We start from the raw sequence: 25,998 nt of genomic DNA on the forward strand, positions 1-25,998 counted from the left end.
CCACACCTGCTGTGACATGGGACCTCAGTTTTTGTGCTTTCATCTGAATGACCGCCCCATTTTATCGCCTTTTACGACAAGCAATGGGTACTGAGAACCTATTCTAACCCGGATCCCCACAGGAACAAATGAATTAATGATATGAATAATTGAAATGATGCGTACTATAATTCAATTGAAGAGAATAATAATTGGATTAATGCGCGCATCATTCCAACTAATGCGCACAATAATTGAATTATTTTCTCTTTAACTGAATTAATGATATTCATAACGTACGTTACGCAAACTTCACTTACAACTTTAATATGGTGTTCTCATTAGCATAGTAAACTTCCTTGTGATTTCCACATTATCATTCGATATCTTTATGATTTGTTTTGTTTGTATGTTTTTTGCTTACATCCAATTTTGATAATTTTCAATTATATAAAGACAGCATCAGCTTCAGGTAAAGTGAATTTAGACCTATGCCTGGCACTCAAGGCGGTAATAGAGGAGGCACTTTATCGTGACTCGACACCTTCATTGTAATGCCGTATACTTGGCAATGGAAGTCACTGTCTAACCCTGTATGTTAAACACCTCAAGTTTGACGTAGCACTGGGATCAGGAACTGAACCCACAACCTGCCGGTTGCAAAGCAAATGCCATAAGCACTTGGTTACCGCGACCTGAGATATCTGATAACACCACCTGTGATATCGATAATACCACCACCTGTGATATATATTGATAATACTGCGACCTGTGATATTTATTGATATACTGCCACCTGTGATATTTATTGATAATACCACCACCTGTAATATCTATTGATAATACCACGGCCTGTGATATCTATTGATAATACCACGGTCTGTGATATTTATTGATAATACCGCCACCTGTAATATCTATTGATAATACCGCCACCTGTGATATCTATTGATAATACCGCCACCTGTAATATCTATTGATAATACCGCCACCTGTGATATTTATTGATATACCGCCACCTGTGATATATATTGATAATACCACCACCTGTGATATCTATTGATAATACCACGGCCTGTGATATCTATTGATAATACCGCGACCTGTGATATCTATTGATAATACCACCACCTGTGATATTTATTGATAATACCACCACCTGTGATATCTATTGATAATACCACCACCTGTGATATCTATTGATAATACCACCACCTGTGATATCTATTGATAATACCACCACCTGTGATATCTATTGATAATACCACCACCTGTGATATCTATTGATAATACCACCACCTGTGATATTTATTGATATACCGCCACCTGTGATATATATTGATAATACCACCACCTGTGATATCTATTGATAATACCACGGCCTGTGATATCTATTGATAATACCGCGACCTGTGATATCTATTGATAATACCGCGACCTGTGATATATATTGATAATACATTCCAAAAATGCCAGTTAAAAATCAATAAATTTGTAGAAAGGACCGTTCATTTTCTGCAAGAAATAAAAATAAAAAACTCTGAGTAAACAAATCATCACATTCATTATTTACCTTAGAAACACACAAAAATCACATCACTTTCATTATTTACCTTAGAAACACACAAAAATCACATCACTTGAAGAAAAAATAGTAATATATCAAAGAATAAGAATTCCAAATCGCATGATGAGTGTCATGTTTCACATAGATTCTTTCAACAAAACAAGTAAAAAGCTGAATATGGTATATTGTAGCAGAAAAATGCAAACAACAACACGACATTACAATGATGAAATAACTCTTTAAGGTTGAGATTACAATATGTAAATATAACTGAAAATATCCAAAATAGCAATCACCGGCTATTCCATTTTGCTGACTTACAAACATGGATAGTTCTACTAAATATGAAATTACAAGGATACTCTCAAAAAAATCACAGCTAAATACTAGCAATAGGTTTAAACATTCATCAATTGGCATGTATTGTACTAATAACTGCAGTGATGTTCAGATTCTTTTCATTAGCACACCAGACATATTTAAGCAGTTATACAAAATTAGAGGAAATAGATACCATTACAATTTATAAAGCGTTTACATGATGTCATAATAAAGAATAATGTAGATCTTTAAAGTAAACTGACACATATATGTTACTACATGTAATGTGTAAATTTCATACTTCAAGAACGTACAGTGTAAGTAAGATATCCCATTTAGAGTTGAAGGTCACATACCTTTGGCCATCAACCTTTTAAACAACCTTTTTTAAATCAGCCTTTTGTTTCAGAAAATGAAACTTACAACAGTTTCATCAACATTTTAATTTTCCTTGTAAAAGCTAATTATATCTTCTATTCTCATTGGCAGTAACCATGGTAATGGATTTTCCCTGTATATTCTGGTTGGTTACTTACTGTATCTTAGTTGTCGTTAACCAATCGATTTGGGAAATAAAACCAACAAATTACTAATTATTTAGATGATGGTTGCAATGTAACATAACAAAAGAAAAATGTTACATTGCAAAAGAAAAATGCTTTCTAGATAGCACATTGCAGTTAGGGTCAAATGTAACATTTAATAAAAATATAGAAAAAAGGAGCACAAAATAACAACAAAATGTTTATCAAAAATCTTCTGCGTGATACAAAATAAATCTTCTGCACAATGTTTAGAAAACTTGCATACAGCAGAAATTTAAATGAATTACACATACATCAGCAGGGATTCATTATGGCTTCACTAATTTTCCTGTGAAATATACAAATTTTAATACAATGTATGTGTCATACAAAAATTATGAGAATTATTTGTACAAATCAAGTACAGTGTTGAAATTATGCACACACTCCTCTGTAAACGGGCTTAAATCCTCTGATACTGAACCCGTTGTCGCCTTTTCTTCCTGCAACACAGACAGATGATCAGACAGGGGATGCAAAACATAGCTGCCAGTACCCCCAGCACGATACCCACAATGGCAGCAGTGGTCAGATATAACAGTCCGCACAAGCCATTTCTTTCGTCACTGTTGTCCCCACAGTTGTTGAGTCCATTACAGATTAGTTCAGAATCGATACAGCGACTGTTGGCACACTGAAACTCGCTGGAGATGCAAGGGGCTATAATGGCAAAAGAAAGATGTGAAATGCATTCATTCTGTTGTCTTCCCTTCAGTGAAACTAATTTTCATTTCTTTTATAACAATACGTGGTATAGTACTATATGTATATACAATGCATACAGAATAGTATATCAGTAATATGTATGCACAGATATAATTAGACTCAGGGACCTAAAATGAAATTAATTTTGTTCAGTGTTCTAGATCTAGTTAGTCCATGCATGTAATCAGTACTATGCTTACCATTGTGGAATGGAGTAACTATAGCCAGAAAGCTGATTTTTCTCTCTACAGTGTCGCGGGATTTCAACTCTATCCCCATCACTTGGTTAGCAGTGCTATTAGTGGCAAACGTATGCTGATCCAAATACATTCCGCACAGGTCTTGTTTATCTGGAAAAGAATCCGGAGATATACCATTCAATAGTGCCAGTCTATCAACCACACAAGTCATTACCTGTAGTTACGACGACTGCAAAATACTACGTCATGCCAGGGCTATAATGAAATATACTTACTCAGTTTTTCTGCCCCATCGTAAATATCAATACTATTGTCTACGCATGCGCCTGATGTACGCGGCGTCAATCTAATATTCTGAATGCTAAGAACTGTTCCCGACTTATTGCTGCTTGAAATGGATGGACTGAGATTCATTCGGCAGGAAGTGTTGTTTAACTTTGGTTGAGTGTCAGGAGATAACTCCACAATGGTTTGCTCCGTAAGAATCACTGACTTTCCACATTGCTCCGTGATGTAAACTGAAATTCAATCAAGCAAATCTTCATCAATTTTAATTTCAAGTCACTACATAGAATTTTTTTTGTATTCTATTTGGATATATATCATCAATACAGGGTATCTAATGGTATAGAGCGCAGACATTTAAAAATAATTCTCATTTCTTAATATACATAGGGTATGAACAGCGACGCTGTACGCCGGCATATTTGCGCTTCACTGAATGCATGACGGCGTAAATCTTTGCAGTTCATGCCCTTATGCAATTTCAAAATTGATTTTTCATATTTGCATCCTACTTTTATTTCTGTCGGAATTCCGAGCCCTTAAAATAGGTGTTATATTTATCAATATTCATACGCGCATTTTTCACAACTGAAGCGCATTCAAGAGGAAATGTCTATCATTACAATTTGTAAAGATATCAAAGGTAAAAATATTGGAAATATAAATTTAACGAGATAAAAGTTGCACATGCGTAGCTCAAAGACCGTAGCTTACATTTTCTTGAATGTGTTGTGTTGTAGATTTGTCAGTCTCTTTGTAGTACTCTTATGACAATTGTGAATATATTTTCGGGCTGGGCTTTATGAATTTTGTTAATCTCTCTTTTTTTCCCTATTTCTCTAAATTCAATCTACCGCATTTAGCATGCAATATTCACCAAACTTACTCTTGATACAAATATTGATGTATATCGGCAACATATATACAATGACACTTCAATATTCCAAAAGATGGAACTTCCAAAAGCAATTAGTATATTTATTTATCTGAAATAAAAGAAGATTGTTGATTGGATACCAGCTATTTTCTTGCTCAATCGAATGACATTGGTTTGAGATACACAAATTCACGGTGGCGAATCACGTGACTTTGGCATGACCTATATTACCCGGAAAAATGTTGACGAAAGTCAACACATGGGGAACATTCAAACGAATAAGCAACACCTTTATCAATAACGAATTGTCACATACTTATATCAACATTTGAGGGATTTTCTGAGGAACAATCTATACTAAAATAGTAGTTCTAAGTGTGATAGAAGCAGAGAACATTGAGTGACAGTTTGTTTTTGTTTTTCAGTCAAAAACTGTCCGACCGCCAAAAAAAAAACCCCTCACCTGTCAATGTTCTCTGCTTCTATCGCACATATAGAACTATTATTGAAGTATATATTTATTCCTGCAAAAAATCCTTCAAATGTTGATATAAGTTATGTGACAATTCGTTATTGATAAAGGTGTTGCTTATTCGTTTGAATTTTTCCTTGTCTTGACTTTCGTCTTCATTTTTTCCGGTAATAGGTCACGCCAAAGTCACGTGATTCGCCACCATGAAATCTATCATACATGGCTTTTTGTGTGTAGCTAATTTCCCGTATCCTTTGCGGCAAAATCAAACCCTGGTCCTAGAACGATAAAACATCCCATACTGTCATTGGCTTCAAATAATATACGTGGTCAACACCGTGTGTTTGCTTCAACTCGTGTAACATACATTTAATGCCTTCTGTCAGCCCAAATACTGGTTGCGCTCCTTAACATCAGCTGCGCATCTTAAATTACCAAATTTATAGAAAATCAGACATCACAAACGGCGTAGAGAAAAATAATGTAATAACTGAAATTTATGTAGGCCTAATACATGTAGGTGATATAACTCAAATAGTACATGTACGACACGGATAGGTTGGCCTTACATAAGTTTTACATGCATGGCTGTTTGAGGGGGTGGTGAAGTTTCCATAGGGATGATGTTACTATGGCACATTCAGAGTTCATGTCAAATTGAAAATTTGAATTTTTGTAATACTTTTTTTTTTGGTCAAACGCTTGTTTACAGGCAAATGCAATAGGCGGATACTAACTCATCGCTGACTCCTATTTCTAAGTATTTTACATGAAATTCAATATTGTTTCAGAAACACCTCAAATGTCAGATATACGCAAAATATCAAATATGATATTACAGTTTTCTTTTTTTAATGGGCAGATCATTTTGTTCTTCTTCTTCGGCACGCGTTGCTGTGTGTAAAAATTGCAATAACGCGTGCATTGAAAGAAATTTCGGAAAGCGATCAGAGGGTTTTACCGTAACACCGGATATCTCAATGTTACTTGACAATTCTGTATGCGCAGTGTTATATATATATTTGCATGGAAATGTCTATACATTTAAATACATTTACGTAAAAACTAGGCTTAATATTTTCATTGTGTTTATTTACACTCTTTTTCGAACACCTTCCTTATCAGCAAAATTCACGTGCTACATGTACCTGTGGTTTTAATCGGAAAAGTGGGCGTGTCATTACCAGCGCTCCAAGCGTTTAATACGATAGAAAAATTTTACCACTTCAATGCGTTTGATTGTACATGTACATATCATTATGCTAGTTTTTACATTTATATTCGATACATGTGTACCTTGCTATTTTCGCATAGGACACAGATATACCACACTTGCCGTTTCATTTGTGTATTTTAACATATTCCATTTATTCATTCATAAATGGATAGCGAGTAAAAAAAAAATGTTTCCATTGTTGATGTGGTGAATAGCTTGCCAACTAGTCCGAAAAATCTGACGTTTTCCTGGCTTTTTTTTTATGATTTTGATATTTACCGTGCCAGGAAAACGTCAGAACCGGCGCCATTACGTAAACTGGAAATTCGCCGCCTCCATCTGGAGGCGGCATTCTCGGGCCGATTTTAAATACTTTGGAGTCGAATTCAATGTTAAACTCATAATTAATCAATAAAACGATGCTTCTTGTACTTACTAATACCGATTAAAAGAAAATATCACTCCAAAATTCGATAACAGAAGCACATAATTGCAGTCAACTGAATTTTCGTTGTCATTTGAGCGTGACTTAAAACAAAGCTCGACAGTTTGTTAAAATGTTTTCATGAGGCTATTTATGTTATGAAAGAAACCATAAAATCGATATTAATAAATACAAGAAGCATCGTTTTATTGATTAAATAGGAGTTTAACATTGAATTTGGCTCGCAAGTATTTAAAATCGGCCCGAGAATGCCGCCTCTAACTGGAGGCGGCGAATTTCCAGTTTACGTAATGGCGCCGGTTCTGACGTTTTCCTGGCACGGTAAATATCAAAATCATAAAAAAAAAGCCAGGAAAACGTCAGATTTTTCGGATGATTTGCCAACGTACCCGGTAGACTTTAGTCATGAAATGCTGGGTTTTTAAAGATTAATTCATTTCATATAGGTTTTAATGAGGGAAGGGATATTCATGAAAATATTGGCTATAGTCGTGGTTATACGTAGGCCTATATATAGGATATCCCATGGTTTGTGGTTTGATATGATTTATATTAAACTAACTGTTTTCTATCCCCAAGCCCTGGCGAGGGGATAGAAAACACACAACGAGTTAGATATAAATCAGGATATCAAACCACAAACCATGGACAATTCTTTTTATCACGTGTTAACACCAACAACCACCCACCCTTTCGATTATTCATGTACGTTACTGTAGGCCTATATGTTGAGAATTTTGCGCCTGACAATTTGTAAACAAACTACGTAAAATTGACGTTTGTTTGTTACATCACAAACGGCATAGGAAAAAATAATGTAATAACTGAAATTTATGTAGGCCTAATACATGTAGGTGATATCCACAGGATAAAAGAGTAAACAAGTGATATTTTTAAATTACGAAGATTTATAACTTCTTCAAATGCTCTTTTAATTATCGATCAATACTAAAAATTTGGGTTGAAACACTATATTAGGTTTTCCCCACAATTCTAAACAATTTCATTTGAAATGTATCTCTGAACTACTGAATTCATTCGGATTTTTTTTTGATTTTTTTTTTTCAATTTCTTTTCAATATCAATCGCTTGAACTGTTGAATACAAGGAAGTGCCAAACTCACCTGTGGGGGATTTTCCGCAAACGCCTGCCAGGAAAATAATTGTCACGGAGGAAGTAATCCAAAACATATTTCTCCCCATCATGAAATGTGAAATAGACGCAACTGTAAATTTCGTTCAAACAAATCAATCTAATGAACCATTATCACGTGAAGTTGACAACGTACTTTCGGTTTGTGACAACGCAGGGTGGGTGTAAATGTAGTCCGGGACATATGTCCCGGGACATATGTCCCGCGATGTCCGATATTGATATTCGCCGATTTATCGTTATATGTTAGTTTTTCTTTAAATATCTTACTAAATATGTTTTAAGACGATCATCAAGAGTCTTCATTGTGAATTTGGGGTATGAAAATTGCCTAATTATTTAATAAATGGCTTTTATTTATTCTTTAGGGTGTAAAAGTAGTCCCGAAAATTTTACAAAGAAAGCGCATTTCCGGTTTTTGTTTTCGTCTCGTTTATGTATAAAACATTTATAATCTTTAAGTATTGTACCCTGTTGATAATCATAAGACATCCTTATTTCTGGTTATTTTATATAATTAGACTGATTAATATAGTGAACGCTTTTTTATCCCTTTCTTCCCTCGGGACATCGCAGTTAATTGAGATATTAATAAAAGAACCGGACTGAGATAAAAACATTAAATCCGCATTCAGGTAAGGGCTGGCATTCATTATCAATATTTATAACATTGATACATGTATATCACTTCGTTACAAACTCAGAATAGAATAACTTGAAAATCAACAAGCGCATTTCTCACATTTTAATTTTCAATATTAGTGGGGGGAAACTTCGACACCCAATCCAATAACGTTAAAGAATTTGACTATTCAATTTCAATGCATGCTCATCATTCATCATGTGTGTGTATCTGGATTATAACTAATTTTGGATAATTTAGAAAATGGGTGGTGGCAAACCTTCGTTGACCAATCAATTAAAACAGGATTAATCTATTTTCTTCTCAAATCATGTGCACGCTTCTGCATTTGAATAATTATTTTAGACGATAATTAATCTGGATAGCAACGCTCTTTTAATGTCATTAGTTAGTAAAAACATGTATTGATTAATAGTAATGCTAGAATTAAGTATTTACCTACACAATTTAAATGATATTGAAGAGAGAATTTCAAATATAAGCATGTATATTCGTTACAAAATGCTACATGTAGATCTATTCCGTAGAGAAAACAGCTGATATATTCAACAAGATATGTAAATACTAAGTCTTTTTATCATTTGATTTACTTATTATTCATAATACTTTATATATCAGCTATAATTAAATGTCCTTACTAAACGTGCACTTCAAAACAATATTACCTAGTCCCGGGACATATGTCTCGGACTACATTTACACCCACCCGACAACGCGTCATAAGTATGTATGGAGCGTTGTTTTCGCTAAAATTCAATTAAAGGAGAAATGCTTTAAAATTGACTTGATATTATTTCAGTGTATGATGAAGTATCATCAGAATGGCCCTTATTGAAGACGCTCTGATTGACATGGGTGAAATGAGTCGCAGTCTGTATTATGGAATGACAACATGTCGTATAGTTCTTTCGAGATACAGATGGAATTTATCATTTTGTTTCGTTGATTTATCAGAATAAAGAGAATCTAACATTTTCGGTAAGTGCACATCTCCAGTACCTGTTGAATAGATATTCGCATTTGGTGCGGCGTTTGTTTTTTGTTGGGTTTTTGTGTGTGTGTGTGTGTGTGTGTGTGTGTGTGTGTGTGTGTGTGTGTGTGTGTGTGTGTGTGTGTGTGTTGTTGTTTTTGGTTGTTGTTTTTTTTTTTCGTTTCTTTTCTTCTTTTTTTTTTAATTTGTTTATTTGTTGTTGTTTTTTTTTTGGGGGGGGGGGGTTGTTGTTGAAAAGTTCATTTTAATTTTTTTTTTAATGCCATGTGCATTTCATATTATGCACGTGTACATGTATTTCGCAAAATATATTTTTTATTCTCTTTGCTTATTCCATTTTATTGACAAATGATTTCTCCGCGTTTATTTAAGAAATGCACATCACTTTTGAGCTGTTCATGGTCAGTATGAACGGATTTGGATTTGAGGCAAATTTTGTGAATCGCGCTAGCGATTCACTGAGAATTTGCCTCAAATCCAAATCCGTTCATATTGACCATGAACAGCTCAAAAGTGATGTGCATTTCTTATATTTATTTACTAAAACACCGTTTGTTTACATTGCTTCTATTTTGTTGCATAAAACGATCTCCTAGCCTCGACCATGAACAGCTCAAAAGTGTTCATTTCTTAAATAAACTGTAAATACTTGTATGCACTTCCAAGTTTGCAAGAAAAGTGAGGGTTTTTTTTCCGCATTTTGGTCTAAATTTTCTAAACATTCAAAATGTTTCACTACTATACAATATATATTTTGTAATTTAGAACAATGCATGGTGTTTTAAAACGTGATTTTATTTATTTCTCATCCCGCATACATTACTATCGGAGATGTGCACTGGTCGAGTCCAGCTAGAAAATCACTCAGGTGTGACAATCGCATTTGGGGTATATAAGGGTAGAGTAAATTAGTCCACATGGAAGAAATATGGCGGATAAGATGAGAAAATGTGTACGTATTCATTAATTCATGTCAGCTTTAATGTACAAAGCAAACAGAAAGGGAGATAAACTGCGAAGTATATGCATTCAGAGAATGTATGCGAATTCGTGCTATGATCTGTTGAAAATAATTGTGCAATAATGTTTTCAACAAAAAGAATATCGTTCACACAGTCGTCCTTAAATAAGTTTGAATTTGTTCTTACTTGTATAATAAAAAAGACGAATGGCGATGAATATATATATATATATATATATATATATATATATATATATATATATATATACTACTCAAAATTTGATAAGGCTTATAGATATTTTTCTGTTTAAAAAATTAATAACTGCATAACTGGCAATATTGTGTCCAAGTGAAATCAAAAAACGTCTTCAACAAACTTGCACGTGCATTTCATGCCATGGGAAATGCGTTTCTCATCACAGTTTATGGTTTTGCTACCATTGCACGATTTTCACTCAGGCATCGGTGTCTGATTCTTTCTAAAATTTCAAACTCACTTGAGTGTTTACACTACGTTTATCAACACAATGCTCCCTCAACGTTGTAAGTCGTTGCCTGACGACAGAACAACTGGGCAGATGCATTGGAATGCTTGACGCTGGCTATTCACAACGTGACGTTGCAAATGCACTAAACGTCAGCCAGAGCGTTGTAAACAGCGCCTGGAACCGACAGCAAACTTTTGGTACAGCAGCACACCGACATGGGGGTGGTCGTCAGAGGTCGACAACCCAACGCCAAGACCATTTTGTGGCTCTTCAGGCACGACGCCATCCCTTCTGGACAGCAACCAGCCTACGTAACGACCTCCTGAACGCCTCGGGGGTGAATGTGTCCACTCAGACGATACGGAATCGGCTTCACAATGCAGGTCTCAACTCGAGAAGGGCATGTGTTCGAGTCCCTCTGACTGTTCGACACCGGCGGGAGCGATTGGACTTGGCTGAAGATCATGTCACTTGGACACAGAACGATTGGGTTCAAGTTCTGTTCACCGATGAGTCCAGGTATTGTTTGGACTTTACGGACAGGAGTCACCGAGTGTGGCGACGACAACGTGAACGTTTCCATGATGCCAACATTAGTGAACATTACCGTTATGGTGATGGGTCCATCATGGTCTGAGGTGGAATCAGCAGGGATGGAAGAACATATCTTCATGTCCTGGAGAGAGGAACAATGACGGGGGTGCAGTACCGGGATGAGATCCTCGATGTTTACGCCAGACCCTACGCTGGTGTTGTTGGCCCTGAGTTCATCCTGATGGATGATAACGCCCGTCCTCATCGCGCCAGGGTGGTGGAGCAGTACCTTCAGCAGGAGACAATTGCCCGTATGGACTGGCCAGCGCGCTCGCCGGACTTGAACCCGATTGAGCATGTATGGAACATGCTGCAGGTTGCCCTTTCACGCCGTAGAGCATAACCCACGACTTTGGCAGAGCTCGGAAACGCCCTCGTGGAAGAGTGGAACAACCTTCCCATTGGAAACATCCGGGTGCTTATTGACAGCATGGCTCGACGTTGTCAAGCCGTCATTGATGCAAGGAAAGGCCATACCCGGTATTGACACTTCATCGACAAAGTGTAATGATGGACTATCCCCCAAAACTGTGTAATTCTTTCTATGGTTTGTTGTTAACTTTTTGTAATGAATGCCTTTTGATGTTGTTATCAGATTTCAGGCATTCCGTATTGATAAAAGTTCATGCCTTTCATGAATTTTCATTCATAACCTGAGTAAACACGTTTCTGAGTCAAATTTATGTCTTTTCAAATTTTGAGTAGTATATATTCCCGTACCTTTTCCAGATCATTGTTGTACATTATTCATGACGTCACAATAGACATTTAACGTTCCGCTTACTTTGACATCATAATCACTGTTACTATGATACTGCTATGTATACCTTTTTGTAAAGCTTCTGAAGATGTAATGAAAGCACTAAAGCTTTACGGAGGATTTCTGTGTTTTCTTTTCATATTTTTTAAATATTAGTATCCGATTACTGAGACTCTATTTCAATTTTGGATATATATATATATATATATATAGATAGATAGATCTATAGATCTATATATATATATATATATATAATATATATATATATATATATATATATATATATATATATATATATATATATATATATATAATTATTATTATTATTATATATGGCAATTAGATTTTGGAACTCAGTTCGCAGTTCACTATTCGCAATGCAATAGCCTACACTGTCGTATATTTAAATGTATAGGTAATTACATACACTCCATATCACTACTACATGAGAGCGATAACGTGACATACCTATGTTTGAATAATGATCCACGTTCCCATGCGTTATCATCTCTCATTTTTACAATAGGGCAAATAGTCACAAGATGCGATCTTTTTTCACATGACCACACATTCAAGCAGCTGGATTCTGAAAGAGCCATGAAGTCGATATGGATCATCTTCTGTTTCTTTATTTCACAGTCCTTGGCGTATAAAACATGTAAGTACGTCAGAATATTTAAATTTTTTTTTATCAAAACGCCCCCTATCTGCGAATTACACTAGTATGATATTAAATTCCTGTCCGGGGCACAAACATCTCAATATGATTATTATTTTTCAGAGAGAGAGAGAGAGAGAGAGAGAGAGAGAGTAATATTGTAGCTATTATCGTAGGTTAAGGATGGGGAGTCTCCTGGAGAATTTATGTCAATATAAGTTCATAGCTATTTATAAATGATTCACTTTTGTGAAATTGTTAACTAAAATTTGGATTTCATCCAGAATGTCTAAGGCTGATATAATCAGGATTTTTCCAGGGGGTTCAACTCTTTGCTAGAAAATTCACAGCCCTCTTGAAATGAGCGTCTGATCATTGTGGACCAATGTTTATTTTTACAGTACAAAGGCTATCGGAGGTTTGAAATGTATACACGACTAATACTGCAATTTAATCTAATTTTAAATACTAGTATGAAAATAATGCCCTGAAACAAAAGATGGCAGGTTCCCTATAATTTGGATAATTTCGTTCTGACTGGTTTTGCTGGTATATGTGATGAGTCATTCTTGTTTTCTGCCTGTAGACCAGGGTAGAGCTGCTCATCATGCTTTACCAACAACTGTAGTACAGTGTATTGCCAAGAAATTGCCTTTATTTAAGGAATCAAATGTGGCATCATCTCTGTTTCCCGCAGAGAATGACCCATCTACTATTTTCTCAAGCAACTCTAAGGCACGGTGATATATTTATACGAAGGACACGGAGATGGCACTTTATGTCCCCCTTCATGACCGAAAATGGCTTTGGATGGGGCCCTATAGAAACAAGTTATATCTCCATACACTATCACAGGGCGTGTACAGTTGTATCTACAGGGCCATCTTTGGGGTAACGCACTTCAGCCATTTTGCCTACAATATAAAATAAGACTGTTTTACACTTGAGTAAATGTAGTATTTCTTGCAACATGCGTATCTTTAAAAGATATGTTGAACTGCAAAGCCTGCAGTGGTGAGATATGTGGGGGATCAAAATCGCTTCCCCCATTGGGCCTATTGCATCTATTAGCAAATGTTAGAATTGCAAGGAAATCAGATTGCAACAAGCGAAATTTTATCAAATGATGACCAAAGTAGTGTTAGTCTAAAGTGAGCCTAAGCCAATGACTTTATGACAATGTAGTAACAAATAATAACGTCAGTTAAAGGTTTACATTGTCTGGAAGTTTGTTGTTGACAAAATAGTGAAAGCACTAGATAATGATAAGTTGAATCCTAACATCTTAAACATGGTTAAACACATCGTCTGAAACCCACGGTCGGTCGCACTACGTTTACCTACCGTGGGACACAACGCCGATATTTTCGCATAACTCATTAAAATACATGACCTTGCGTGACCTATCGAGGACCAATGGGAATCGCCGTAATTATTCCCAGAACTCAAAGTGTCAGCAGTAATGTCGGCGCCCATGAAAGTGTGTGTGTAAACTGGTGTTGTCTGCCACTATCAAAGATATATATATGAAAACTCCAGATTTGGCACCCAAAGTGGCTAACTATGTTGGCTAATACATGTACTTCACTTTCACATGTGGTCCCCCTTTTTTTTCGAAAATCCTTGATCCGTCACTGGTATGTTTATTAGCATCCCTGCTATATAGCACGTGAATAAAATCAGTCATGCATGATACAATTTAAGATTAAATGCAAATTTAAATTAAAATATGGTCTTACAATCCCGATCAAATACCATATTGTAATTATTGTAGGTGAGACACCGATTGTGTATACACGAGAGAGGTATGTAAAGAAGGTCATAATTACTGGTTCAAATTGTGCCGACAACACAACTGGAACAAATTACAGTAGTAACTTAATACACAAGTAAGTTTAACATACCTATAAGCCTATAAACTGATGAAATGCGAAGTCCGTTAAAAAAAATTGCCGCCGTATGTGATGGATAAAAGTGGCGAAACTACAAGTGCTGAACATGTAAACCTGTACATGGACTCGTACGCAGTACTTAGTAAACGCTTGGTAACACAGGCTTTTTCCTCCCCTGTCTTTATAGACAAATACGCCATCTGCTTCAATAATACAGCTAAAGCATCGCGTTGAAAACTTTGTAACTTGTCCAACTTAAACGTAGTCAAAATCTTCGCTTCGAAAGCATGTTTTTCTATGCCCGAACACTGAAAATAAGGGGATTTTTCATTGGTTGAATATCGCAATAAGGAATGGTAAAGGGACCAATCGCATATAGAAACCGAGACACACCTTCCAGCGAAAATATCCACGTTTTGTCCCACGGGAGTAGTGCGACTGATCGTGGGTTTCCTACGATGGGTCAAACATCGAGCAGGAATAAAACTGTTGCATCAATCACCGGTTATTATGATTGATTGATTGATTATACATTGTTTAACGTCCCACTCTAGAATTTTTCACTCATATGGAGACGTCACCGTTGCCGGTAAAGGGCTGCAAAATTTAGGTCTATGCTCGGCGCTTACGGTCTTAGAGCAGGGACGGATCTTTATCGTGCCACACCTGCTGTGACACGGGGCCTCTCCCTTTATCTCCCTTTTTGTTCTCATTATACATTAATGATCTTTGTATAATTTTACAAGAGAAAGGAATAGTTGGCCTTCAAAGTATTTCTGAATCAATTGAAGAGGAATTAATGATATATCTAAAACGTTTGATTTTATTATATGTTGATGACAGTTATTTTGGCTGAATCTGCTGAAGATTAACAGCACGCGTTGAATGATTTTTTTGTGAACTGTACGCAGTGGAAATTGATTGTTAATGTGGAAAAAACTAAAATTTTGAATTTCTCAAAGGGCTCTATGTTGAAGAAATGATTTTATTATAATGAAAGTATTATTGAGAATATGAAAGAATTTAAATACCTAGGCATTGTTTTTGTCAGATCAGGTTCTTTTGGCAAAGCTAAAAAACATATGCGAACAAGCCATTAAAACTGTGTATGGAGTTATAAAAAAACCAATCAGACAATTTAATTTACCAGTCAAGTGCCAACTCGACCTGTTTGACAAAGTCATTTTACCTGTTTTAATTCACGGGTGTGAGGTTTGGGGATATGAAAACTTACAAATTGTAGAAGTTCTTCATCTAAAATTTTTGAAACATATTTTTCGTTTAAAAAGCTCCACTCCGTCATTTATGGTACAGTTGTGTATATGGCGAAATGGGACTTTTTCTGTTTATATTAATGTGTATACTAGAATCATTTCTTATTGGGCCAAGTTAACATTTAGTCATGAAAACAAGATAGTAAATATTCTTTACAAATATTTAAATACACAGTACTATAATGGCACATTTAAAAATCCATAGTTTGAATGTATTTATAGAATTTTGAACAAATATATGGTTTGAACAAGGTACTGTGAATCCAAAATCGATAACAAACGCTGTAAAACAAATTCTAAAGAGCCTGTATTGCAACAAATCATGCAATATTGTCCAAATCGTAGGTTACTACATCTTGATGAAATTTGGTGGGTAGGTAGACATCCAAAATAGTAACTGAAAAATCCCCTCAAAAATTGCTATTTTCAACATGGCCGCCATACGCAGCGCCATCTGTATTTTGCTTATTTTCATCAACATTGTGTAAAAATCCCTTTCACAAAACAACTTACGGCAACGTCGCAAGTCTTGAATTGTATTACGCAGTTATTACTTTAAGTGAATGAAGTAAACCTTTTCTGAGGCTTAATTTTGAACATTTTAAAAAAATATTTTGCATTTGGAGTGAATGACCTTACAATAAACCTGAAAATTCCAGTATGTAAAGTTTTGTCGTAAGTCGTAAGTTCTTTTGTAAAACGCGTCCCAGAAATCCAGAAAAAGGGTAAAAATCAAATATAATTTATTTATCTAAAAAATTAAAATTTCAAAAGTATTTCAAAGTTACAACAGACACTCCTTTTCCCAAAACGGCATAAGTCTTCATCAAACATGAAACACATCAAAGGGCAGACAATGGAGAAAAAGTATAAATTGGAAGGGTCAAATCTTCCAAGGATCAATTTGTCCAGACTTTGTCAAGTGATGATTTAGCTCGCCCAAGGGTACAATGTACAGAATATTTAAAACAAGTTTTGGTCTGGAGACTTTTCTTGAAAATCTACATAAGAAAATCAATAGCATCTTTTTTTAAATTTCGTACCACGAACCATCCCAGTAGAGACTAGCCGATGGTTTAGTATACCATATAACGAAAGATTATGTGTTTTATGTAATGAATAAAAAATTGCAGATGAATATCATTTTGTTTTAGAGTGCAGTGCTTTATCTGGTATAAGAAAAGAATATCTACACAGAAAATATTGTACGAGACCAAATGTAATGAAATTTTATGAAATCATGTCAACGTGTAATGTTGAAAACCTTAAAAACCTGTGCCTGTTTATCTTACAGATATACGAATTAGTCTGTTCTCCTTAACACACAACTTCAATTTTTGTACATATTTATGTATATATTTCACTTTGTTTATTTGCATACCTATATACATTCCTCTGACGTTACTTGTACTGATACATGAATTTTCTGTATTGTACATGTACCTCATATACCATTTCCATTGTGGTTTGAGCGAATAAAATGAATGAGAATGAGCCTCGGTTTTTGCGGTCTCATGCGAAGGACCGCCTCATTTAGTCGCCTCTTACGGCAAGCAAGGGGTACTCAGGACCTATTTTAACCCGATCCCTACGGGACCCGGTTATTATGTAAATTGTAAATGGGAAAAACATTATTGCAATATAAACAATATAAACAAATTTCAGTATAAATTCGTTTGAGAAAACTTTGAACATACAGTGATTTTTGTGTGAGCTTCTCTCCTCATTATTTAGCACACAATTAAATGTGATAATTCATTTTTTCATAAATACTTTGTAAATTCCAGACCAAGGGGAGGGGTTCGTCCTCCACACCTCCTTCTCTAGACCCGCGCATGTAATCCATTTTATGTGCCTTAGATAATATGACTTGCCAAGTAGCCTTTTCTTGTTACTTGATAAAGGCAGTGAAAACAGGACAGTGATGTGAATTAAAAATTGCTTGGGTGGGCGGATCCAATTCACAATTGGATTGTGCCTGTTTTATTTTGTAAACCCATCTTATTTGATTGCAGGCAGCTCTATTTCGATATTTCATTATGTGTTGTAGTGGTCAGATTGCATAACCATACCTATGTGATACATATATGTTCTTGTAATCCATTTGTATGACATCACAGAACATCAGAATTATGTTTCAAATAATTTTGGCAAAACACAAATACAACCTGATTTCTAATTAGTTCATCCTCTATGTTTTATTTTATCATATCTAATTTTCTTAGACTACCTTGATGAAAACTGTGGGAAGACCCTAAATGTGGACACCTTTTTCCGACTTCAGGCGACCAGAAGGTCCACACTGCTATCAAGCTTGAACTGCACCGTGGATGTTTTTGCCACCGCGGGAATGCTTGGGGGTTCCGCACGCGTACACGCTCGTTTCCTTAGCATCAGAATGCCTTTCTCTACACCATTGTCAGGCTGTGACAGGGTAAAACTGGATATTTACGATGGAATAAGGAACAAAACTCTACTCACACGTAAGGTTGAAATTACTTGATGTGTCATTTTCTATTATTCATGTATATTTATGTCGCCATTTGATATACATGCATATTTATTGTGCTAGTAAACAAACTAAATCTGGCAAGAATATACATGTACGAGTCCAAGCGTAACTCGTTCTCACTTTGGTGATGCATATGACATGTAAAAGTACTGACAAAATAAGATTATAAATTACTTTGCGCCCAAGAACAATAAGTGTGTCATCTGACATATAACGTCTAGTAAAGATTATGGCATAGTTGACATATAAATGTAAATGTCTAGACTAGGCCAAATTCAAATACCGTATATCGTTTAATTTTGGCTTCTTTAGCAGATGAGGAAAAGTCGTCAAAATTCAAAGCACCACTATTCATACGCCTGATACATGTTAAATAACGTCTCGTTTCGCACATGCTGAAATTTATTTTTTCGTTTTTAATGTGCTAAGAATCATGATTTTATAAAGAATTTTGTACACGTTATCTCACTGGTCATTTACAAGTCTATGATAACCAAATACTTTGCCAATTACTAAGTTATACCAAAGAGGACCTTTACGCTACTGTTAATGACTACTACACTATTACTACTACAATTATTTTTTTTCAAAATGGATCTACATTTCACGTGGAAAGTTGGGTTTTTTCTTTTGTTTTATAAAAATCGGCTTGCAAATTGGGGTGAAATTTTCTTTGTTTCTTGCGGAGCATACATTTCTGTGCGAAATCAGCTGTAGATACATGTAATTGGTTGTTTTTTTTAATTTTAGGTCCAACATACCTTATGTATACTCCGGGTTTTTATAATGAATATCTAGTTTGGACAATATATAGAGATCCTTGTATTCATTAGGGCCCCGCATGAAATGCAAAGAGCCCTGTCGTAATCACATTGTCCGTCCGTCCGTCTGTCTGTCCGTCAACACTTTCTTTGTGACACAACAACTCAAACAGTTTTCAATGTACAGTTTTCAAATTTTGTACAGAAATAATTTACAATACGAGGAACACACCTATATATTTTGGGATCGTGTCACTTTGTCTGTCTGTATGTCATCATCTTTGTTATTATGAACACTTTCTTTGTGACACAATAACTCAAACAGTTTTCATTGTACAGTTCTCACATTTTGTACAGAAATACTTTACAATAAGAGGAAGACACCTATAGATTTTGGAGTCATATCACTTTGTCTGTCTGTCTGTCTGTCATTATCTTTCTTATTATGACTGTATCTATTTACCACTGTCTAACGGAGATAATTCAATTTGAATTATGATGTATTGATATAGGACATTTACGAAAAATAACTCTACAACATTGTGTATGTGTATATTTTTTTTTTAAATGGTTAAAAAAAATGCTTGATGGTACATGTATAGTGAATTAAATACATGTCATTCCCAGTCAACAAACTCTGTTGTGATTGAGTGGATGAGTGTGTGCCAAACAGAAGTGATTTACATTTGCATCAGTCTCTCATAAATATGCTTCATGATTCCTTTTTTACAAATTTTCATTCTAATGTATCTTTGAATATTATTATTTCTAACATATATACCAGCCCCAAACATTGCTTTATTAAATACCGATGTCACTTTCCTCTAATAACCCTCAGCGGGGCCCTTGCTGACGGTACCAGTTTTCTAGTTCGTGGATGTCTTCATGCAACTAGGCCAAATAAGAAAAAATTCTCGCAAGTTTTAGAGCGACGAAGAAATAACAATCGGTAGATTTCGAATATATTTTTGAGTTGTACAGTGTATTTTAAACTAACTAGCAAAAATATGAAAATGATGTAAAAGTTATAAAATGATTTTTTGATGAAGATCACATGAATAAAGTAATTTTCAGCAAGCAGCGGGCTTTGTGGAGAATCCTTATATAACACATACAGTTACGTCACTGTCAAGGACAATTTCATGACGTTCACCTTAACAACGAACCCTTCACCACAGACGGGTACATTTGACGCCATCATCACAAACTTTCATGAAGTAGACGGAGGTAAGAAGAAAACTTACACCACAAACCATAAAACAAAACAATATATATATATATATATATATATATATATATATATATATATATATATATAATGGAAGTGGGTATCTATATAAAGTGTAATTTTCTGTGCTTTATATTAAATATTTCTTCATTTAGGGCAGTTACATTTATTTAAGAGTTCATTGCTATGCAATGTGTATCATGTACATGTATGCTCCTCTTAATGTACGTTAAATAACTGTATCCCATTTCCATTCTCAATGACCGTGTAGCGTGTGACAGCGTGGCGAAAATTCCATCGTCATCGAAAGCAAGGTTTTTTTGGCTTGCCTAGATAGTCGAGCGGTTTTGCGCGCTGGTTACATGCTGCTAGAAGATTTGGTTTCGCAGGTCGCGAGTTCAACCCCGGGTAGGGGCGGAAGTGGGTATCCAAATAAAGTGAAATTTTCTGTGTTTGATATTAAATATTTCTTCCGTTAGGGCAGTTATGTTCATTAAAGAGTTCATTGCTATTTCCGTGCTTTTATATATATATATATTTATATATATATATATATAACACTCCGTTTACCTGATCAGGATATAGGGCTCACGGCGGGTGTGACCGGTCAACAGGGGATGCTTACTCCTCCTAGGCACCTGATCCCACCTCTGGTGTGTCCAGGGGTCCGTGTTTGCCCAACTATCTATTTTGTATTGCTTGTAGGAGTTATGAGATTGATCACTGTTCGTTATCTTCACCTTGCATAAACTAGCGGAAAAAAAAGAAAATATGCATTATTAAATTTAGTATAATTTTTCTATATTTATTGTTTATATTCATATACATCAAAATGATCTATGTCTTCTAGCAATGTCTTTGTAATCATCAGTAATGATATACATGTACATTTTCATAATCTGCAATCCTTTTCAGTAAATGTATAAATCGTTCTGTCCTTTGCGATGCTCCTTCTATATAGACGCATGTACATCTCTTTTCGAATCTAACACATCTGATATTTTACGAAACATTTCAGACGACAACTGTCTCCAAAATTGGTGGAAATGTGGTAATGGTCGTTGTGTTGACCCAACCAGCAAGTGCAACACTTTTGACAATTGCGGAGACAATACTGATGAGACATACGAAAAGTGTAAACCAACAAGTAAGTCAAGATTTCCACATACACCTCAAATATGGTGTAAGACAACACTCTTTAGATTAAAGATTTTACAAATGCTTTAACCGAATCTTTTTAGTGTACTTTTACGAAAATTGTGGACAAGAGATCCATGTCTATGATGCCGTCCATCTAAAACTGAAGCGAAGTGGCGTATCATTGATACCTAATTCTGCTTGTGACAACATTGTTGTTGCCCATAGTAAATCACAGGGTATTGGTGCGCCTGCAAAAGTATATGCCCATTTCCGCTCAATCAGCCTTCAGCAGCCAGTTTCTGGAAATTGCACCTCGGCCAGAATTGATATTTATGATGGATTACGAGATAAAAAGAGAATATCAGGTATGCAGGTTTGATCACATTTACTGAATATTTACTGAATGCAGTATGACACTTGACATTCAAACTTATATACATGTAGCAACCCCCCGAAGGATTCCCACAGAGCAGGATAGATGTTTTAAGGTATCGAAATAATGTATGGTAATAACTTTTCCTAACGAAAGTGTAGCTCTCTTATTTAGGCTGTAGTAAGAAATAATATTTTACATGCAAACGCAACATCTCAATGGAGGTAACTTCGGAGACACTTTACACACACCATTTCAGGATAAAAAATTCTCTCGTCGTACAAGATCTTACTAGTAAAATATGCACAAATTAAAAAAACCCACATGTTTGTGTAGGAGATGGAGAGTTCTACATGTATTTTGATTTGCTACCTGGTCCTTCCTAATCGTTTTATCTGGTCTTGTACAGGAAGTAATGGACTGTGTGGGACTTCACTGTCCACTGTGGATTACACAACAGGAAGCGATAATTTCATGCCAATAGAATTTACCACAGATAGTTCAAACCAAATAGGAAAGTTTGAAATTACACTGACTAGCTTTCACACCGGTAAGTAATCATCAGTTACTACTCAGACATACATGTAACTTAGTATTACATGATGATTAAAATCGTTAAAAACTTGATTGTTAGGATTGAATTGTACAAAACATAACAGAATCTCTAGGAGCATATACCAAAATTAAAGAATTCATACAGGGTTTTTTCTTTGCTTTTCACAATCCGTTCAATATCAACGCTCTTAATGGCAACTTAATTTACAATAGCTATCGACTCGTAATTGTTTTGGAGAAACGCCTTTCAACTGAGTTAAAAGGAAAAAATATTCAGTATAATTCCCGTCTACCAACATAAACATCCGTGTTACAGGGGACTGCTTGTCTGGGGAGTTCCGCTGCAAAAACGGGCGATGCGTGGATACTACAGTGCAGTGTGACGGCTACCAGAATTGTGGAGACAACAGTGATAATCACAACGATCTGTGTGATCTAATCGGTGGACTAGCGGCAGGTGCTATTGTGGCTATTGTACTGTCTGTGATCTTCCTTGTTATATTTGTACCCGTTTGTATTGTTGTATGTTTAGGAAGGAAACGCCGAAGAGCAAATTACTCTGGAATATAGACTTTATTAGAAAGATCATGAAAATAAATTTCTCTTTTGTACAATTATCTGTGCAAAATACTTATGATATGCCAAATAGGGTCAGCCTGACCTTTCCAACAAAAGGACGCCATCTTGTATCCCTGTGAGCTCGAAATAAAAGACACCACAGAGTCGTCTACTTCTGCTTCATACTTATATATTTTATTGAAAGTAGACATTAACGGCAAACTGACAACTCAACTGTATGACAAACGGGATAATTTCAACTTCTCCATCGTCAACTTCCCTTATTTATGTAGCAATATTCCATTATCACCTGAATATGGTGTATATATCTCTCAACTGATTCGATACGCAAGAGCTTGTTCTGCGTATAGTCAGTTGTTAAATCGAGGCAAGCTACTGACAAACAAGTTGATGGTACAGGGGTTTCTATGGTCGTTATAACGATCTAGATCGTTAATACAGCCTATCATTGGATCAAATGCTGTCTGGCGTGTTTCATATCGATTGTTAGGCCGTTCTTGGCACACTGATTTTGACTACGGATAACTCCGTTTACCTGATCAGGATATAGGGCTCACGGCGGATGTGACTGGTTGACAGGGGATGCTTACCCGTCCTAGGCACCTGATCCCACCTCTGGTGTTTCCAGGGGTCCTTGTTTGCCCAATTCTCTATTTTGCATTGCTTATAGGAGTTATGAGATTGATCACTGTTCGTTATCTTCACCTTTCATTCATGCAAAAGACAAAAATATCATCGCATCGAAAATGTTAAGTCAGCTATCCAATCTTTTCTGAAAATAATATAATCACATAAATGATGAACATTGCTACTGAATAGCATATCATATTCTCCACACGCTCTTTTCCGCCTGCAACACTTTGTCCATATCGCATGCCCAATCCGAGGCTTCCTCTATGAACCAGTGACGCGCATTTTTCATGATCTTCTTCCGTGGTAAATTTTCAACGTCTGCCCAATAGTTTCGAACCACATGAAGTTTGCTTTGGAAATTGAATTGCGTGTCTTCTATTCGAAAAAGAGGCGCTCCGTACCACCTATCGTCTGCTACAAGATCAGCAGTTAGCAAATGGTGTTTCACGCGTCCAAACCTCTGCCGCACAAGCTGCGAAAAGTAGTTTCGTTCATTTTCACTTTTATGAACAGTGTGAATGCCAGATTGTGCGAGTCTTTTGAGCATTCCATCAATCATGACGAGATATTGGTTCCAAAGCATGATCACCTCAGGATCGGCCTTAAGCAATGTAAAACCAATATCTAAATCTGAGGATCTCTTAGAAAAACCTGCGATTACCATGTTGACATTTTTTCTGTTGGTTATTATTGATTGTAAGAGATTGATTGGGTCTTGCAACCACACTGAATCGACTCTAAATAAAAGAACTTGAAGGTTAGCCTCTAAAACTGCTGACACTGCCTTTCCCAAAAATTTGCTGCAGCGCAAGTCTTTCTCTCTACCTCGATAACCAGACATTTCACTTTCAACTGATATCACGTGCACAACTGGCCATTTCCTTGTTAGTTCTTTTTTCACGAAGTCAGAAGAAGTGAGTAAAACAAGATTTGGGTACAGTCCGTAATCGGCGATATTACACAGCCAATTATTTGCAAAAGCTAGACTGCCATTGGTTAAAAACGTCATTAAAACTGGTACTTCCGTAGTATCCATTTTGGAAGCTGCTGCTAACACCTCCAATAAAGTACTAGTGTGCTTTGGGCGTTTAGTTGGAGCTGCAGTAGTTGTGGCTTGTTTCTCTAAGGTTTTGCGACCAGTAGCTGCCAAGGGCAGTTCTTGTAAGATGAGAAATGCACTGAATGAACACAGTAGCCAAAGCACCACATACATTATCCTCTTTTTACGTGGCAGAAGAGTCCAGCTCATGGTGGAATTATACAATGCAGTGTGCTGCAATATCATTGAAATCCTCTAAAAGGCGCAATGATACTCATCAAAAGAGTATAGTACCACTCTACATGAAGGTGTTTTTGAGAATTTGAAAGTAGACTTTATTGATAAAATTCATATAGGTTTAGAAAAGCATTCTAGTATGTAAATATATTAAATCAATAATCAAATATATTCAGCCTTGTTTACATTTTCGAAGTGACTTGAAATATTGGAAATCAATAGAATCACCTTATCTTAATTAACCTAGTAAATATCTTTTATATGTAAAACTTATACGGTACCAATTTTGATGCAATAATAGTAATACCCATGGATGTACAAGTGTCTGAGAATCGATCAATAATTAAATTATATTTTGCAATCTTATTTGAAAATGTCAAGTTCACAATCATCGCAAAATACATTTATTGAAATAGCAGAAGTAAATAACTGACAAAACATTATTTGGGTATATCCGATACAATGCACCAATGCTCACTTCAATATGAATGGATGGATGGTTTTGACTTTATGCATGTGTATTCAACGTGGGGGAGAGGGGCATGCGTAAAGACCATATAAAACTAAACATATAGAATTTGCAATCACTTTTACAATTTCTTTCAGTAGAGATTTCAACCATCGTCATTTGATATTTGCACCTCATGAAATATCAACTGATGTGAAGGAGAAACTTCAAACGTCTTGTGCCACAACATATGCAAAAAGTGGTGTGAATCAAATGTAGATTCTAAAACAAAATACAAAAAACGTTCAGTAAACTTCAAATCACAAAACTTTTCCCAAATCAACATAAAAACATATGATTTTTCAACACTTGCACGGTCACTTATCATCATAAATCAAAGGTAATATGGCTACATCATAGACAGCTGC

General features: G+C 35.7%; 2 protein-coding genes across 2 annotated transcripts in view; one reads left to right on the forward strand and one right to left on the reverse strand.

The window, feature by feature from the left end:
• LOC125668766 (uncharacterized) overlaps window positions 1-23,364 on the forward strand; it is a 56,550-nt gene extending 33,186 nt beyond the window's left edge. Inside the window, exons 3-9 of the mRNA XM_048903179.2 lie at window positions 12,768-12,899; window positions 18,291-18,548; window positions 20,413-20,565; window positions 21,585-21,713; window positions 21,808-22,071; window positions 22,489-22,629; window positions 22,951-23,364. Coding sequence (XP_048759136.1) covers window positions 12,768-12,899; window positions 18,291-18,548; window positions 20,413-20,565; window positions 21,585-21,713; window positions 21,808-22,071; window positions 22,489-22,629; window positions 22,951-23,204 — 1,331 coding nt within the window. The 3' untranslated portion in view covers window positions 23,205-23,364. The remainder of the gene's footprint in view (window positions 1-12,767; window positions 12,900-18,290; window positions 18,549-20,412; window positions 20,566-21,584; window positions 21,714-21,807; window positions 22,072-22,488; window positions 22,630-22,950) is intronic.
• LOC125668775 (neuropilin and tolloid-like protein 2) lies at window positions 1,525-7,981 on the reverse strand. The gene is made up of 4 exons (XM_048903192.2): window positions 7,776-7,981; window positions 3,632-3,874; window positions 3,357-3,506; window positions 1,525-3,111 (listed from the first exon to the last, which is right to left on the reverse strand). The coding sequence occupies exons 1-4, from the start codon at window positions 7,855-7,857 to the stop codon at window positions 2,855-2,857; spliced, it is 732 nt and encodes a 243-aa protein (XP_048759149.2). The 5' UTR covers window positions 7,858-7,981; the 3' UTR covers window positions 1,525-2,854.
• Window positions 23,365-25,998: the final 2,634 nt, after the last annotated feature.

The sequence above is a fragment of the Ostrea edulis genome, chromosome 1 (genome assembly GCF_947568905.1).
Source record: "Ostrea edulis chromosome 1, xbOstEdul1.1, whole genome shotgun sequence".
In the NCBI taxonomy this organism is placed as follows: Eukaryota; Metazoa; Mollusca; class Bivalvia; order Ostreida; family Ostreidae; genus Ostrea; species Ostrea edulis.

What these genes read in the sequence shown, in the direction of transcription:
- LOC125668775 (XM_048903192.2), bottom strand. Translation starts at nt 7,857, where the DNA reads ATGATGGGGAGAAATATGTTTTGGATTACTTCCTCCGTGACAATTATT. An exon ending in TTGCGGAAAATCCCCCACAG is followed by an intron (nt 3,875 to 7,775) that starts GTGAGTTTGGCA and finishes ATTGAATTTCAG; the next exon opens with TTTACATCACGGAGCAATGT. An exon ending in AGTTACTCCATTCCACAATG is followed by an intron (nt 3,112 to 3,356) that starts GTAAGCATAGTA and finishes TTGCCATTATAG; the next exon opens with CCCCTTGCATCTCCAGCGAG.